Raw genomic sequence first — 18,086 nt, forward strand, 5'->3', positions numbered from 1 at the left:
TGTTGTGATATTCATCATGCTGTCACCTCTCCCCAGCACCTACGCGTTATTAGAAACCCGGGTTTGAAGAGGTTGAAGGGTTTTAGTCTCCGAGATGTAGCAAACAATTCATCATGAGAGAGAGAGGGGGAGAAAGAGAGAGAAAAGAATTCAGGTGAGATGATGCTTGGGTAAGATTTATGTCTAGTCAAGCTGTACATTAAGAATTATATCATCAAGCGAGAGCACACCAGCAGCTTCACAGCTATCTGCTGAGTAGGCCTATTTGCTCTCCTGCCAGGCTTAAATGGAGTTTTAGCTTTTAGAAGGAGAAATCTGAAGTCTGGAGGAATGTGGTAATCTCACCCAAACAGAGTTATTTGTGAAATGCGAGGTCGGCTTGTCGAAAACAATTGTCATGTGCGCGGGGATTTTAGCGAGTCTGACGTTTTATTTAGCACTCGACGCCAATCACTCATCTGGAATGAAGCCTGTAACTGGAAGGTGCCACCTTCAGTTTGGCCCACTTCGGGGTGGGATTTGTTATTTCTCCTCTTCGCTTGCAGTCAGAGATTCTTCCGGAAGGATCACAGAGCTGTACACAGACGGAATCCAATTCTTCCGTGTCTTGCAGACGAGCCGGTCTTTGATTTGTCTTTAACTCAGTACAAATGCTCGTCTGGGAATGCACAGGCTGGGGGCTCCCTCTGAAGTTGTGCCTCTCTCTCTCTCTCTCTCTCTCTCTCTCTATCTCTCTTTCTCTCTCTCTCTCTCTCTCTCTCTCTCCCTCTCTCTCTCCCTCTCTCTCTCCCTCTCTCACCGTCTTCGGGAAGTGTGTGTTTGCACGCTAGGCTCTGCTCGGTTAGCCGCGATGTTATTGTTGTAAACAGCATTTAAAGCACAGCTGGCCAAATTGATCAGGGCTTGCGTTGGAGTGAACTTGAGCAGCCGAGAGTGGGGCTGCATAAACAGGGCTGCTTGTATCTAAATATGCAAACACTCTCACAGCAGTCGACACTCAGGGGAACAGACACTGTTACTTCTGATGGGGAAACAGTGAGAAACAGGCCCCAGTCCTAACCTTTCCATGTATACAGAGGGAGAGAGAGAGCGAGAGAGAGAGAGAGAGAGAGAGAGAGAGAGAGAGAGAGAGAGAGAGAGAGAGAGAAGACAGGAACATTTTTACTGATTATGTAAACACTTCTTTTCCTCCCCAGATCATTTTTGGACTCCTCCACGTATTTACTTTTCATTAATTATTGAAAAAAAAAAGAAAACCAGGAAAAAAATGAATAAACAGTAGATAATTTTTGTTTAATGTTTCACACAGGATTCCAATCCTCAGTGCAATTAATGCTAATCACCACGGTCTTCCTGTTTAGCTTGAACTCCGAGTGTGTTTGTGAGCCGCCGCTGTGTCTTTTCCCCTCCCTCGTTTTCCCTTGCACTCCCCCTCTTTCCCCCCCCCTCCAATCTCTTCTTCTTCTTCTTCTTCTTCCTCCATGTCTGCTGTTAGTCACTGTGTCTCCTCATGTTATGATTACATCACCCTTTCTGTCTGTTGTGTCCGTTTTGACCTGAAATTAATCACTTCTGACAATCTAGTGGTGCTATTCCCAAAGTTCAAAAGCTTTGGTGAGGGAGTGTATAGTCTCTCTCTCTCTCTCTCTCTATATATATATATATATATATAAAAAAAAATATATATATATTTGAGAGCGAGATAGATGATAGGAGAGACAAAGTGAGATAGAGCGCATCGGGCATGTTGGGGGTACTTACCATTTGTTGAGTACAGTATATTAATTGCTTATCGGTTTTTGATTCCAGAGTCATTTAGAGTCAATCGAACGCATAATTTTCACAGCTATTGTTCTTTGGGGTTTGTTAATTGTCACCCCACTGGCAGAATTAAAAGCAAATTAAAAGCCTTAACTATTGACTCTATCTGAAGTCACTCTCCACAACAATTTCACAAAACAATGGGGAGGATTAATGAAAATGCAGCTTGATTTCTGTTCTCCAAAGCTTTTGCTATGGGGAACCAATTAACTACCCTTCAGGATGACTTTCACTTCTAACTGCCGGTCTGTTCCACTGCCAGAAACTGGGATTAATTCTCAATTAATCCCTCCACCAGAACAACTCTGCCTTTGTCTGCTGGGGAGGACATGAGCATACAACACCGAGGTTACCCCAAGCCTGTTTGGTGGAGGAACTCCACCCCTCCTAAGATTGATACACCCTGTAGACTAGCTCTTCTCAAGCTGAAAATAAGAGCCATTAAAAGGGAATGGTTGACAATGATTTTTGTTTTAGGATTTTGAGCTTTATTAGCCATGCATATTAATGAGTCAATTAATTCCTTTCGTCCTCGCGAGTGGTCTGTTTGTTTTTGCCTGACCTTTTATCTTAGATGCGTTCACGCTCCGCTTGCTTTAAGCACTTACTCCATACTGTGTTTCCCATAGCCTCATGTCCAAAAGGGGAGTTTTTATGTGTTTAGCACTAAGATTCTCCCCCTCTCTTTTGTTTTCTCTCCGTCCCTCTCTCCCTCTCTCATCTGTCCACCCTCCCCCTCCATCTTTTTTTTTCTTGCGCTCTCTCCCTCTGTCAGAATGCCTGCTGGATGTATTCCTCTCTAAATGTGACAGGAAATATGCTATTATAGCATGCAGAATATTTGCCTGATGGGATTTGCAATAAAATTACTACATTTCCTTTCCATTAGGATCTCTAAAACCCCGCTCTCTAATTTATGATTACCCTGGCAAAAAGACATGTTATATACATAAAGACTAAAGTAGCCCCCAGTCCACATTTAGCCCGTCCTGCTTTCAAAGTTAGTTGAGAGGACAGGAGAAATAATTGAAAAGTGCAGCTGGACTGTGTACAATCTTGTAAGGGATGCCTAGAAAATGAGATTAATCAGCGCACAGACATTGTGGGGAAAAGTTTGCAGTGAATGCCTGACAGTCGTGCTCTTTCTCTCATTTCAAATGTTGGCAGGCTAGCAGGCAGCTCCAAGGGAAATGCGCTCCTTTCATACTTGAGTAATTGATGAATTGTATGCAATATGCAAATGAGAATCCATAAATCTTATGAATGACAGCTTAATTTATGTGAGCCTTAATGAATGCAGGATTAGATTTTAATTAAATATCCTCAAAGGCACCCTGACTGGGTAAGTTTTTAAAGCCTTGTTTTGAAGACTTGTTTCATATGCATCGCACTTCATGAAAAAGAGAGATCAGTGAGAGTGGTTAGATGAAATTTCCTCGCAGTTTGAAGATAAGACCTGTTCTGTTTTGCTAACCAAAGGCACTTGCAATTAATAAATATTGGAGCAAAATCATATCTACCAATCTCATTTAGGCTTTCCTGGAACTGCTCATTCTCATACATTTGATTAACTGCATTTACTTTAAGCACTATCTGATTTCTAACATTTGGTACAGTATCTTTTTAATTAAGAGAATCATCCATTAGGCATGGAAAAGTCAACCAATTAGGCTTTCCTCATCAGTTCCCGTGATGTAGGAAGTCTGCTTACTCATTATCAGAGGCTGTTGATGTGATACTAAACAATCTTATACTCTGTAGTTATGGGACATACAATTATGAAATCAGATTTTAACATTAATGATGCATGAGAATAATCAGCAATTTATCGTGTTTTAGATCCTTTTTAGATTCCATTTCACAGCTGAGAGGCTTCAAACGGCTCTAACAGAATGTGATTAAGAGACTAAGCTCTTTGTAGCTACTGTAACAGTGGTTTTCCCTCCTAAAGCCCGGCTGTCGTTTCATGACACAGACTTGAGGACAGTGGAAGAAGCGTGACTGGCTCCCAAGTTCCTCCGTTCTATCTGACACTGTGCTGGTCTCACCCAGCGTGGCTCTAATCAGGCCTGAGCCCAGACAAAGGCACCAGGAAGGCACCCACTCTCCCAACTACTACTGATCTCAACCCTGCACATTAGTCCACACAGGGATCAGAGCACAGACAGCACTTTAAAAGGGGTTTTAGTGGGATTGATGCTAACTCTCCGCCGCCTTTGATTTCACACCATTTGATCTGTGATATATTGTTCCGTAACAAAGGTTCACAGTTTGGAGGCGGATGCAGCTGTTCCTAACCCTAATAAATAAAACTCTGTGTGTGTGTGTGTGTGTGTGTGTGTGTGTGTGTGTGTGTGTGCATGTGTGTTTTTTTTCATCCTCCCCTCCTCGCACTCACAAACTCGCAGTAATCCAGCTATCTAGATCAGATAAGCGTGCTGTGGCTACCTGTGCGAGGCGGTGTTTGACAGGTGCAAGGGGAAGCTGATTGAGATAATCCAAGAATAGGTTCAATGCAAATACAGATACAAGATGAGGGTAAGGATAGATGGATGCATGAAAAAGATGGATGAGTGAATACATTCCCATGTATCACACTGTGACTCTGAGATTATGATCATCACAACGAATAGACTGCCAAGGTCAGCAGGAAATATAAATCATCCTTTTTTTCCCTTTTGGTTGAAGGCAACATATATTCCTGTCATTGTCAGTGGTTTGGCTTTGTCAAATTGTCATGATCTTACACATGATTCCTCCCCCGTGTCCGTAGCATATTTTCATTCATCAGTTTATCTATAATTAGTGGTACTGATTGCTTGGTAAACCGTTGTCATTGTTCATATTTTTCCTAAAGCTCACAATGCAAATGTAAATGTGTAATGCCACCACAACCTAAAAGTGTACAGGTTACACTGGAGGCGTACAATATATAGCAAATTCATGATCATCACGGTATCCACACGAACAATTGTAATCAGTTGACAGCCCCAATGTTTCCAAGTCAGAAGCACAAATATCAGGCAAAGATTCTCCTTCGGTGAGATTCCTGCTGAGAGAAAAAACAAAACAAGGTTCAATCACAGTTGTTGTAAATGTGTGAATTAGGGGCAAGAGAAAGATCACTGTTATTTGGAGGAATGTATCTCAAAGCACAAAGTATTCATATATATAAATATATATTTAAAGCAACATGATCACATTCTGCATGTTCACCCAATAGCGTGCGGTTCCAGTTTACTTAATCGAGTTGAACGCAGTTTTACTCAAGATGTGACTATAAATTATGAGCCGGCTTTTATCAGTTTTTAATATTGTGAAAGGTTGAAAAAAAAGAAAGAAAGAAAGCTCTCAAAATATGTAGGTTATTAACAAGTTATTATTTCCTTATCTTTTAGTGTGCATGGCCAGCGATGTTATCGGCGCCTCTGTTTTCTAACATCACTTTTATATCTTCCAGAGCAGATCTTAAGGAAGCTGATTAAGTTGGGAGCCAGAGAGCTGAAATCGCATCCTAATCAGCTGATAATTAATTAGACATATATTTTATCATCACAAATCCACTGCGGGGAAACAGTTTGTTCATTTCTCTCAACTGAACTGTAGTTTGAATATAAGTTTCATAAGAGACACGTGCATATCAGTCTTCTATTTTATTGCCATCGGGCAGTATTTCAGCGAAAAAGCTTGTTACCATATTAACTAATGTCAAAAATTAAAGCCGGGCATTTCATCTTTCCGCCTTTCAACTAAGGCTGTTATCTCACCTACGGGAATTTTACATAAGCAGTAATACACCGCAAGACATGTTATCCCTGTCTTTCAAACAAACATAGTTAACCTCTCAGGGGAGTTTAACACATATTGTTAAAGCGTTTTGATTGGAAAAAGGAAAAAAGTATAAACTCAGCATATTGAGGCCCCTGATGGTCTGGGGCCTCTGAATTTCTGCCTGACCTGGCACTTAAAAGGTAAGGAGCTGCTTTGTTTTATCAATAAGACCTTGTTTTCATGGCTGGTCACCACCCCAGCAAACCAATCAATGGGGCATGCTCTGCTATCGCTGTGAGAGAAATGAAAAATAAACCCCAGATAATCCTTCAGTTAAAAGGTTACTCAGGGCGATAAAAGCTATTTTGTTAATTTATTTACTCTCTGCACTGGAGAGATAAAGAAAAGGAACAATTAGGGAATTCTAGGTGAGAGATTTTAAAAGGGCAATGACATTGGGTTAATATTTTATAAGGCCTGATTGGCAGAGACCTGGAGAGGCCTTTTGTTTACACAAGCCCCAGACGAATGATTCACTCGCTTGTTTTGGCCGACTGGGCGGAAATGGAATAAATATCTTCATCCTTACCTTTTAGAAACGTCAAACAAAAGCCCGAGATAAAAGGTTAATGGCTCAATCATAACCACCAGGAAATAATATTATGCTGTTTCTCTGCAAACTGGAGTCACTATTGACACAATCAGGTTGAATTCCTGAAGATATCCGAAGATTGGAGGAGCAGATGATTTTCTATCTTTTTTTTTTTCTTCCTTTTTTCTGTGTGAAACCAAATCCACTAAGCGAGCGCGCTCACTTGGGCTCAACATTACGTTTGTGGTTTCAATTGATTTATAACAGATCATAATCACTGCATTAACAGCGTTCTGGGTAATAAGATCTCACTCACTGCTTCCGTAGTTAGAAGGAAAAAGAAAAAGCGTCTGATAGTGAGATGTCAGAATTTTGCCATGAGATCAAAAAACCATCCCGATGTCTCATGTGATATTATACCTCTTATTATGCCTATCACCTCATGTTGGCTTCCTGTAAACGGGGTGAGAATGTGAATTTAATTATTGTGCTTTTATTGCATTGTAGTGCTGAAATTGGACTCGTGTGGAGTGTATTGTTGGGCCCCGTGTAATCTGATTGCCTGTGCAGCGTAGTGTGTTGGATAGTATCGGGTTCCAGCCGACTCTGCTGGGTCAACACACGGCCGGGCCATTAAAGGAAGTCTGGTTCAGGGAAAGTTCACCACTATTTTCTTTTCACCATGGCAGCAAAAACAAAAAAAAAAAGAGAGAATAGATGTGTAACATATTTGTGGCCCCAGCCCAAAGCTGGCGGGGCCTGTTTTGTTTTCTTAATTGAAGCCAGAGATACCAGTGCCCTGAATATCTGCAGTACAAATATAAATAAAGCATGAAATAAAATTCTTTCATGATTGACCTCCAGTACAGGAATAAGATTGTCCAAACAAGCCCGAGTTCAAATAAAACTTATACGGTCTTTCTTCAGCGGACAGAGAGGAAAAACAAGAGGACTGCAAAAATTGGAAAAAGACAACAGATTATGAGGAAAGTACCAAAATTCCAAACATAAATCCAGTTGTGCTATCTTTTTGTGCAATAATGGCCTAGTTTGGAGCGGTTTCTGTGCCAGGCTATTTAGGGAATCAGCATCTGCTACTTGATAAATAGCCTGGCTCTTTTGTTTGAGGCCAGGTTGAGTTCCTCCCTGGACCCAGCTTATGAGCCTGGATGGCTCTGAACTATCACCGACCGGTTTGGGGTGTGAGCTTGCAGGCCTCGGCCGGGGCGTTTTAAAACACACTGAAATACTTCTTGCACTGCTTAACACATCGCCAGTCACCACGCTCGGAGATAATAACACAAAGACGGAGACTGTCGCCGCACACCCGAAGTAACAAAGTGCCGCACAAAATTCAGACACCTACTCAGCCGTAAGTAAACGAGACGGTAACAATAATTTCTGAGAGGCTTTCCTGTTGCTCGGAGGATCCTCGGTTCAAAGCGCCATTTCAGCCGGCGTATTGCTTTCATGGCTGGCTACTGTTATTTGTGTGCAGTGAGGAGCTGAAATGCTATCCCTTCAAACATACGGACAGATTCTGTTACAGTCTATCCAAACATTACCTTTACTTAACTGGGCCTTTGTACCTTGGTTCACATCCCTTTGACATGATCTAAGGTTGGTGTGACATTCTTTGTCCATTTGAGGGCCTTTTTTGCTTTTAGTATTGTTAGTGAGAAAAAAAAAAAAAAAAAAAAAAAAAAGGGCCTTTTACCCATCACATACCCTCTATTGAGGTCTTTCATAAATAATTCAGCCAGAGTACAAGTGAAAGTGATGACAGCAAAACTGTCTGCGATCTCTCCCTCTCATAAGATCAAAGAGACGCTTCTATAGAAATAGGAATTACGTTTCCAGACGTCCCTAGGTTGAGCGGGCAGTCGATTCTCTCTCTGACCCTCGCTCTGTTTCTCTCTGCCACTTCATACCTCTCCCCATCACATGTGTATTTCCAAGGGGACACAGTTGGGTGAAGGTTTGCTTTTAGTCCTAAAAACCTCCGGAGTCGGCGTATGAGGGAGTCAGCACATTCAGACAGACAGAGTGAGTGCACTCTATTAGCACGACTGAGGTAAATAAACCTCGCAAGACATGGCTGAATAAATTCCACCACTAAGGCGGCGTGGAATCTGAACTAAAACGCTGCAGCGCTCAGTAGATACTGACGTTGGGAAAAGTAGCGAAAAGTACTGGAACACAAACGGCCTCATAAACTGTACTGGTTAATAAAGTCCAGAATAAATCTAAAAATCTCATCATTAATTTACACTAGGTGTATATACTGTGTATACGTATATATAATAATAATAGTGTCAGGTATACAGTAGATACACGTATCCTGACACCATTTGATTGTTGACACTTTCTTCCTGTTAATCAGTTAAACATACTGATTAATCACTTAAGATTCTTAATTACTTGCTTTAATGTATTTATTATTTCTTTGTAAAACGCTGTGAATTCCCTCGTGTTTGAATGCAGCTCTTTGAATAAATCAACCTTGCCTTGCCTATACATATAACGATTCATTGCTATTAGATGATATAGGTTTATGTTTAAAATGAGAAAAACGGCGCTCCTGTTTGTCCACTTTTCCTTGTGGGGTTGGAGCTGTCTCCCCCTTCGGTTTTTTTAAAGATAGATTTGACCCAGTGCATGTAAAAAAGAGAACTTAGTATCCTGGTAAAGCTTGAAATGGACTATTGTATGTGAAATAATGTATGAAGCCAATATGTCACCTGTGTCAAGTCACCATAATTCATCTTCAGGTGAGACATCCAGCTCCTGGTTCATGAAGAATATACCTCAACAGCATCTTGCCCTATTACATGCTCATTGTGTGTGTGTGTGTGTGTGTGTGTGTGTGTGTGTGTGTGTATGTGTGTGTGTTTTTTTCTCACCCCGTAGGCTTTTCTTTGTAACTATAAGCCAGCAAAGTGTGTATTGATTGAAACTCGAAGCTGTATTAATAAGTGAATGAGTAAGATGTGTGGAAAGTCAGGGGTGTATCTGCTTTGAAGGCCTTTTCTCCTCCACACTAAGGTGGCACAGTCATTTATCACGGCTGGATCTGTGCCCCTCGTTTGGTGTAATAAAACTCCCCCATCAGAACCGTCCAACAGGTCTGAATCACTTTGTCACACCACCTTCCAGCTAAGGCACGCATTAAATCAAGCAAGCAGAACATTTCCTAAGGCAGCCATTGCCTTTTAATTTCCTGAAGAACCTTAAAATATCATTCATTACCAGAACTACACATATTTGGTTTTTAAAAGTCTCATAAATCAATAGTGGCCTGACTGCAATAATTATAACAAGTTAACATGTAATTTCCAGGCCGAGGGCCGCGCACTGGATTTTAGCATATGCAAACGAGGCAATTCAAATAGTGTGGGGATATTAATACGGAGGAACAGGTAACGAGGTACGGGTTATGAATTATGCATCAAAAAGTGGTTGATCTTCAATAAAGGAAATGAATTCACCGTGTAATCTAATTAGTTATGGAAGTCTATTATGTTGAGCTGCAGAAAGCAACTGTCCTTGAAAAGAAATTTATTTACAGTACATGTTAGCTCTTTGGAATGGAATTGCATACTGGAGTGCTCCAAATGTTAACACTCCCCCGCCGCCACCACTTCCCACACAACCCCCCCCCCCCCCACTGCCAATCTCATCCTGATCTCTCACCCATCTCTCTCTCTCTCTCTGCACTGTGTTTCAGCTCCAGACCCGGTCGGCCTCCGAAGAGAACCCAGAGTGTGACATCGCCGGAGAACCCCCACATCATGCCCCACTCAGTCCCCGGCCTCATGTCCCCCGGTATGATGCCGCCCACAGGTACGGTCTGGTCTCCGTCTGCATTGCTCTGGTGCGGTTGCTAAGGCTGTGATTCACCCTGTCTGGGTCTCTTCTATCTCTTACTTTCCTTCAGACACACACACGCATGGACGCACATACACACACACACACACACACACACACACACACACACACACACACACACACACACACACACACACACACACACACACACACACACACACACACACACACACGCACGCACAGGCGCACACATGCTATGAGTGGCCTCCCTGCAGCTCGTCCTCGAAATGGCAACCGGTCCAAAGTGACACATGCACCCAACCACCAGACACCAGCCGCTCACTCGTTTACCAAAAACAGATCCTCTGCTCAACCCCCGGAAACCAAGAGGGGGAGAATAAATTGGAGTGGAGATCTTTTCTCTCAGATTATTCCAGTAGATGTTGCATTTCGCCTTGAGTGCATTCTAATTAGTGCGATTAAATCCACTCCACTGGTATATGTACATAGGCAGTGGTGATGCTAAAGCAAGCTTATCGCCACAAGAATCAACAACAACCGTTTGTGCCCTAACTTACCCCTGGGCCAAGTCTTATTGCAACCAATGCTTTTGTTCTATTTGTGGCTGGCTTCATTGTGACTGCTTTGATGTTGGTGGCTGTAAGTGCTCTGATTTACATATTTTGCTCTCCTTCTTGATATGTCTTTAATGATATTGTTGTGTCGATAGGAGCTCTTTGAATGCTCATCCGGTGCACCGTGCATATTGTATTTTGCCAACTATTAACTATAGTACTTTAAAAGGAGATAAAAAAGACCAAAGCAGAAATTTCACGCTGATCTTCAGCGTGGCGCCTTTTTAACAGACTTATAATCGCCTCTCTAAACACAATATATTTGCGTCTCAGGAAAAACAACAGGAAACCAAACAGGATCCATGAGTACTTTGAAATTCAATAACATAGCACAGGTCCGTCCATGTGATGGGGCTCTGTGGACACTCACGGCGCCGTGCTTTGAACTCAGCGAACAGGTCGAGGTCACCGGCTATCTGCGCTGCAGTACAGACGGAGAACTTTAAGGACGGCGTGAACACAGAAGAGGGACAATGATGAGAAAGACTCGTGTTATTTAGTGGAACATAAAGCAACAGAAAAGCCTTTTGATATCATTCCCCTTTAAGCCCAGAGGGACTCTATGATCTTGACATTTAGTCAGGGTATTCAGGGGGCAGAGATAAAGTAATTGAGGTTTTTGGTCTTCTCATAACTGCCTTGAGCTTCCTAAGTGTGGCGAGATGGAACTTTTACACCAGTTTCCATGTTGTAATTAAACCATTTATTGTTTTGATGATAGTATTAAGCATTAAACGTCAAGGAAGTTACAGATTTTGACAGAATAGTAATTAAGTATAATTGACCACACATAAGTTAGTATCTAAGCAGGCGACTAATTGATCTTCCTGTCATGTCCGAGCGTTCTGACTGATGATAAAAAACGACATTGAGAAACTGTCTTAAATAGTTACACTGTCGTGTCATGTCATATTACTTCATTTTTCAGATGAGTTGGCGCGTGCACACAGAGATAGGATACAGGCCCATGGCTCTTCCCGAAGGCTTCACCAATTTCTTAAGACTAAAAATGGCACTGTCGTAATTTGGGCTGCGGAGAAAGAGCACAGCGCGGCGTCAAGTGTTTTCATCACAACTTACATGTTGTTCCTTTCCTGATGTCACACGGGAGAAATGACACACCGCTTTAAGTGGTCCACCTTGAGCGCTCTTGTGATTTATGCAATGTACAAAAAAAAAAACGTGGACGAAAACAGCATTTACTTATCAATCTGCCGATATAGTGTCGACATTTGCTCACGTTGTGCAATTGTTCAGATAGTTGTAAAATACTCTGGCGGCATAGCCAGCGACCTTTCAACAGGAAGCTAAATCTGCCAAAATGAGGGCGACCGTGTTGCCTAGTAACGTCACACGTCTTGAGTCTTTACGTAAGTTCGCTTTTAAAATGCATCGGGGAAAAAATAATCATGGCGTCTTGTAAGCATGTGAGGTAAAAGATTAGGACGCACAAATGTGTGAGACCTTTAAATTTAAAACCAAAAAAAAAGTTGAAAACTGGTTAGAATTTAAAATATTAGGAACAGATCAGTTACAGTCAGTTATTCAATCTTGTAGCCTTTAAAAGCCGCGAAACACAACATACAACATTTTTTTTCTCTCTAAAGGATATTTGGTTGCTCTTAAATCGCCGAATTTTGTTCCAATTAAACACCGCCGAAAAACACTCGGATCGAGTCCGATTCAAAGGAAGACGGCACAAAAACACAGTGGAAAGATGTGTTCTTCACACTCAACAGGACCAGGGAGGCGATGTGAAACACATTGTTAACATATGTATCTTTGCCCTTGACACCAGTTCCATTTAGAAAAGGACATCTTAATATGCTTAGTTTTCCACTTAAGGAAATACCCTCATATGTGTGTGAAGGCACATCTGTGTATGTGTGAGTGTTTGAATGCGTTCGTGCCCCCGGGGGTGGGGGGAGTGACGCTGGAGCCTTTCCAGTTGCTGATGCATTACAGGCAGATTGGCCCCCAAATCGGATTATTTGCTGTGGACTGACACCACACTGAGATGACATCTCCTTTAAAGTGGAGAGGGGGCCTCCACTCACACTCTGGCCACTACTTAAGCAGCAGCTTCAATATAATTCATTTATGTCCTGGATATGGCTTCAACCTTTTGAATAACGCAGGAGAAGTGCATTTACCATTAGAGAAATGAATGTCACCTACATCTTGCCGGGTTGCATCCTGTACTTTACTGATAAAAACAATATTTCCTAATGCGGTCCGGCTTTTCCTCACTGTGTGCCAGTATGTGTGTGTGTGTGTGTGTGTGTGTGTGTGTGTGTGTGTGTGTGTGTGTGTGTGTGTGTGTGTGTGTATGTGTGGACGGCAGATCTGGTTCTCCTTGCAAGCACTCCAAGTGGAGACATATTGTAATATTTATACCCGTTCAACGTGCAATTAGCATGTCATCTTCTACTATAGAGTGGATCATCTAATCCGCCGCCACTTCAGGCTGCTTTAAAATAGATCCAGTGTGCAGCAGGTAATTTAGTGTCAGTTCTTTGTGTCTCTGCCCCTCCTCTTTCAGTCCGCTGCTTGTCATAAGGTTAGCGCGCTCTGTAATTGATACTAAATTTGTCATGATGTGGATAGCACAGTTCAAGTGGTTTAGTGTACCTAAGAGTCGCGTTGTTCCCATCCCCAGTTTGTCATTGCTGTGCTGCCACCAGTCCATGCATAAAATTAGGCGGCCATGCTCATTGACATGGAGTGTCTCCCCTCTATTTATCCTACTCACCCGATAAATAAAGTGTGTTTTCATTGTTGCCTGTGGTGCCGTCCCTAACAGAGAACAGAACAGAACAAAAACACGTTGGTTTTTTTTTCTTTTTTTCTTTCTTTCTTTGTTTTTTTTTCTTCTTTTAAATCACTGCTAGAGAAAGTTGCTCTTTTGTGCGCTGATGTGAAGTTAATCTGATTTTAATTTAATTATACGAGTTAGTTGCGGAGGGCACAGGCATTGGGGTGTTTGTTGTAAGAATGTTCTGACATTGGCGCAGGTATGGGGCAGCTAGCATGTTAATTAATGATGAAGATCCTGACAATATGCAGAGGCATGACAGCGTTAAGCCAGTCGGCTGCTGCTTCCTTTGCATATTAATAGATCCTTCATTATTATTTAATATGACAGCTGCTCCAAGGGCTACCATCAGACCTTGTCTCTGTTATTTGCTGTTTTGTGCTCCCCATGTGACAGTGCCATGCTATTCTCTATTTGTTGAAATGTTCCCTTTCCCGTTCCCTCACCGGCGTGGCTCTCTACATGCGACCGCGCTGCGCTGTTTGTTTTGTGCTCAGGAGGATTCTGACTTGTGCCTCTATATGAGAAAAGTGTCTGAATCTAAAGGTGACTTTGAAAGAATATACGAGACCGGATTGTTTTGTTTGCATAGTAATGAATGCAGATTAGCGCTGAGTGGGATTGGTCTTGTTGACGTTTAGACTTCTAGTGGCTTAATAGACTTGTTGTTGGGCGCGAACATCTCCCAGGCTTCCTTATTACACCCATTGTATCGAGGTCTGTGTTATATGGATATGACAATTGATCTGGTGAAATGAAAGAATTATCAGAACAAAGATTTCGATTTATGGAGTGTGTCGCTCAGACGGGCTGCAGATTGAAGGACAATGATAAGCGAAGAATGAATCATTCTATCAGTTTCACAGTAGTACAGATCAATCCCCCACATGTTATTTACTCACTAAACATTTGATCAGAACCTATTATCTTCTTCTACATGGATTCATTCCCCCCCCTTTTTTTTCCTCCTTTTTTTTTCTTCTTTTTTCTGTTACCTCAGTTTACTCCCGTATAAAAGGAAATAAATGGCGAGGACAGACAGGCTGCAGTGCAATAAACCACAGTGTTCCTACAAGTTAGAGAGCATCAGAAAGCTCCACTGCAGCAGTCCTTTGAGCGGCACCTGATTTGTGGGGGGAATTTATCACACAAACAGCCCAGAGGTGATTTCAATATTTACTCGGCAGTCTGTTCTGCATACGTCTCATTTGGAAAACAGTTGACTCTTGCCCATTATACACAAATGAAGGCTGACCTTCAGACTGGGCAGAGGCCACATTCATTATGTGGAGAAGTATCACCTTCTTATGAGGCAATGCCTGTGGTTTCTTTTTTTTTTTTTTTTTCTCTTTCGCCTCCTGCACTGCCTATGCATATGGAACAGCAGCCAGGGCCCATTGCAAACGAGAGGGCCCTCGCTGACATGATGTATACTGTACGTCAATATGGTACTGATGTATTTTAAGATGCAAACAAGGCTTTAAATTATATGCACCTCCATGTCAGTGGCTCAGAGTGACTCTCGCCATCTGCCTATCAGCTGGGGGATGAGAGGAGAGGCTGTCCAGGCCGGCATGCTCCTCTGTGCGTGTTTCTCGGTGTGTGTTTGTGTGTGTACGCTCGCATGTATCTATTAGAGCCACATGTTTGATTTCTACCTCTCCTTGTACTCGTGTCTCCCCTCAAATGCATGGCTAATAGCTGCTTTGAGTCCCATCACGAAGACTTGACAGCTTAGTGATGATAAACGCAGACGTTGCTTTGTTCTGCGTCAAACGTTAAGGCAAACCTGCATATCAAGTACAAGCAGTCACTGTAAAAGGCCCGGTGATATACCGTATTGTGGATATGAGTGATTCCGGTAATAGGTGCACATCTTTATCTCGCCATGCGTCTTTGATTTTGTTGCCGGGGGTTGGCAAGGAAGAGTCGTGGGACTCTCCTGAGACTCGCCGGGCCTAGAGGAGCTTTAGCACTATCTGTCCCTGCTGTTTGAGACCAGCCTCATGAATAAAGAGTTCAGTCACGTTCGATACACCAGAACCCTGGAACTACCACAATGACAAACCAGTGCTTTATGATCTCTGCAGTGTGCCCAGCATATGCATGTTCATAATCTCCCACTCACTATATCAATCATATCGAGTTCGTTTTTTTTTGATGGAGGTGGACGAGCCACGGCAGACCTCGCCGCTCCACCGCGTGTTTGGAGATCGCGGCGGACTGGAAATGATTATTTAATATGTGATGTCAATAGATATTTAATCTACTCAGGAAAACAGCAGCCTTGGCCCTGAGGAGGATTCACGTGAAATTCTCAAAGCTGCTTGGCATGTTGCCAGAAATTTTCAAGTGATACGCATAACTAATCATGTGCCATAATTTCTTTATTGTAATTTTGCAAGGAGCATGGAACCAGTCGCATGTCGACTGAAAGGGCAAGGCTGGCAAACTTTTTCAAAAGTAGTTCTGGAATTTAAAAAGAAAGAAAAAAAATCCAGTGAAGTAATTTCAAGCACTGTTTGCAAGTTTTATTATCAGCCTTGAAAATACAGCATGAAGCACCTAAAGTTGTAATTTATTTTGCAAATAATAATTATTTTATATACAGTATATTTTCCCGATAGAAAGGAGCTTGAGTGCCTTCGAACACTGTCTCACTTCTTTCATCTGTTTCTTTCTCTTTTTTCTTTTTTGATAATATATTTTTAGTTAAGTGGTTCTCAGTGGTTTGGGTGGGCTTCCTCTCAAAGTAAAAATGGGGGGGGGGGGGGGGGGGGGGGTGTCTAGCTGCAGGGTGTCAGGCGGATTTTTTTGGGAGAAACAATCAAGTTAAAAAAAAGAAAGAGGTGGAAGGTGAAGCAATTCTGTATTTTGTTAACGCACCCATTTGTTTCCAGTGTACAGGAGACGTGTTGGAAATATAAGTAACTAAGTGCAAAACCATAACTGAAACAACTGTTGCAGACTATAAATAAAAACCTGGCATTTTCCCCAATTAAAAACAGCAAACAAACACAAGAGGTTTTTTTTTATTTTTTTTATTTTACTGAAAGCTTGTGTTGGGGGAACACCATGTGGTTTAATCTCTGTGAGGACGACATCCTCCCACACTGAAATCCCCTGTTTCGGGTTGATTTCCGACATGAGGCCTCCTCAGCATTGAACACACTCGAACCAAGGGAGAGAAAAAAAAAAAAAAACTTCAGTCCTTGCTATTTATCATTTTCTATTGTGCTTGATGACTCTCGTTGACCGCCACTAAAGCGCAGTTATTTTTGAGGCACTACGCTATATTAGTCTGAAGAATCTGAATACCGACGTTAAGCATTATTCAGATCCATTAGATTGGATGAAAATCATACATGATATCATTGAAACACCCTCCATAACAAGATTCGTAAAACGCAGTTCTCCGTGTGTATTTGCCCACGTGTTGAAACTCTCTTATCTCGCGGACTTTTTCTTCTCCCGTGTCACACTCTGCGTCGCTACGCCTCCATTATACGCGCGTACGTTGTGTATTCGAAGTTGTACACACAAAATGCTTGCATCGTGCACTATTATCTTGACTGCATCGGTTCCCATCAAGGCACAAATACATCAATATAGTGGCGAGGAACGCTGGAGCCGGTGAAACATTCATAAAAATCATATGCTGTCACACACATAGGGATCCATCTCATCAGCATGATAACCTGCTGTGAAGATATCCCCTGTCAGAAGATGAAAAACCAAGTCGTGATCTCATCGGAGCTTATTCCCCATAGTGTATAAAATTATTCATTGTTTTATTATTTCAAAAGTCCTTCTTCTGTGGGTTTTTTTTTTTTTTTTTTTTTTTTGTCTGTTTGTTTTTTTTTTTCTTTTTTGCTTTTCTTCACAGAGGCAGGCTTTTGAAAGGTTTTGCAGGTGCAGTGGCTGAGCCCCAGCAGACATGTAGCGGAGTGTAAGCGCTCTGTCTCCTCTGCCTCCTCTCTCCAGGCCTGACAGCGGCGGCGGCAGCAGCTGCCAACGCCGCCATCGCAGAGGCCATGAAGGTCAAGAAGATCAAGCTGGAGGCGATGAGCAGCTACCACAGCAACGCCAACCACCATGGGGCCGATGGAGAGAATGGAGACCTCACTTCCAGCGTCGGTGAGGATGCCCTTCACACTCACACACACACACACACACACACACACACACACACACACACACACACACACACACACACACACACACACACACACACACACACACACACACACACACACACACACACACACACAGTGTCACAAACAAATCCACACTCGGTAAGAAACTGTTTTGTATGCCTGGACAAACCCACACCGACTCCCAAGTCTTCTAAGCACAAGCCACCTTTTTATCCCTTTAACGCCACAATCATTGATCAACTTTACTAAGTTATTGTTGAATATTTCATTTAAGTGGATTATTTTTTTTAATGTCAGGGGAAAAAAAATCATAAATATAAAAAAAAAAAAAAGTTCCAAATGTTACTCTGAAGCTGTGTAAAATTTTATGCTTTCCTTTGGTCCACATTTCTTACACCACTGAGTACAATATCAAGTGTTATTTGCTCGAAGTATCTTAAAAATGACTTTCTTTTTCTTTCTTTTTT

The 18,086-nt window shown here is 42.1% G+C and overlaps 1 protein-coding gene across 1 annotated transcript in view; it reads left to right on the forward strand.

Annotated features, from left to right (window-relative positions):
- dachd (dachshund d) overlaps positions 1 to 18,086 on the forward strand; it is a 95,191-nt gene that overhangs the window by 38,096 nt on the left and 39,009 nt on the right. The window contains exons 2-3 of the mRNA XM_080477818.1: positions 9,912 to 10,027; positions 17,447 to 17,599. Coding sequence (XP_080333944.1) covers positions 9,912 to 10,027; positions 17,447 to 17,599 — 269 coding nt within the window. The remainder of the gene's footprint in view (positions 1 to 9,911; positions 10,028 to 17,446; positions 17,600 to 18,086) is intronic.

Source organism: Lipophrys pholis (assembly GCF_963383615.2).
Source record: "Lipophrys pholis genome assembly, chromosome: 13".
Classification (NCBI taxonomy): domain Eukaryota; kingdom Metazoa; phylum Chordata; class Actinopteri; order Blenniiformes; family Blenniidae; genus Lipophrys; species Lipophrys pholis.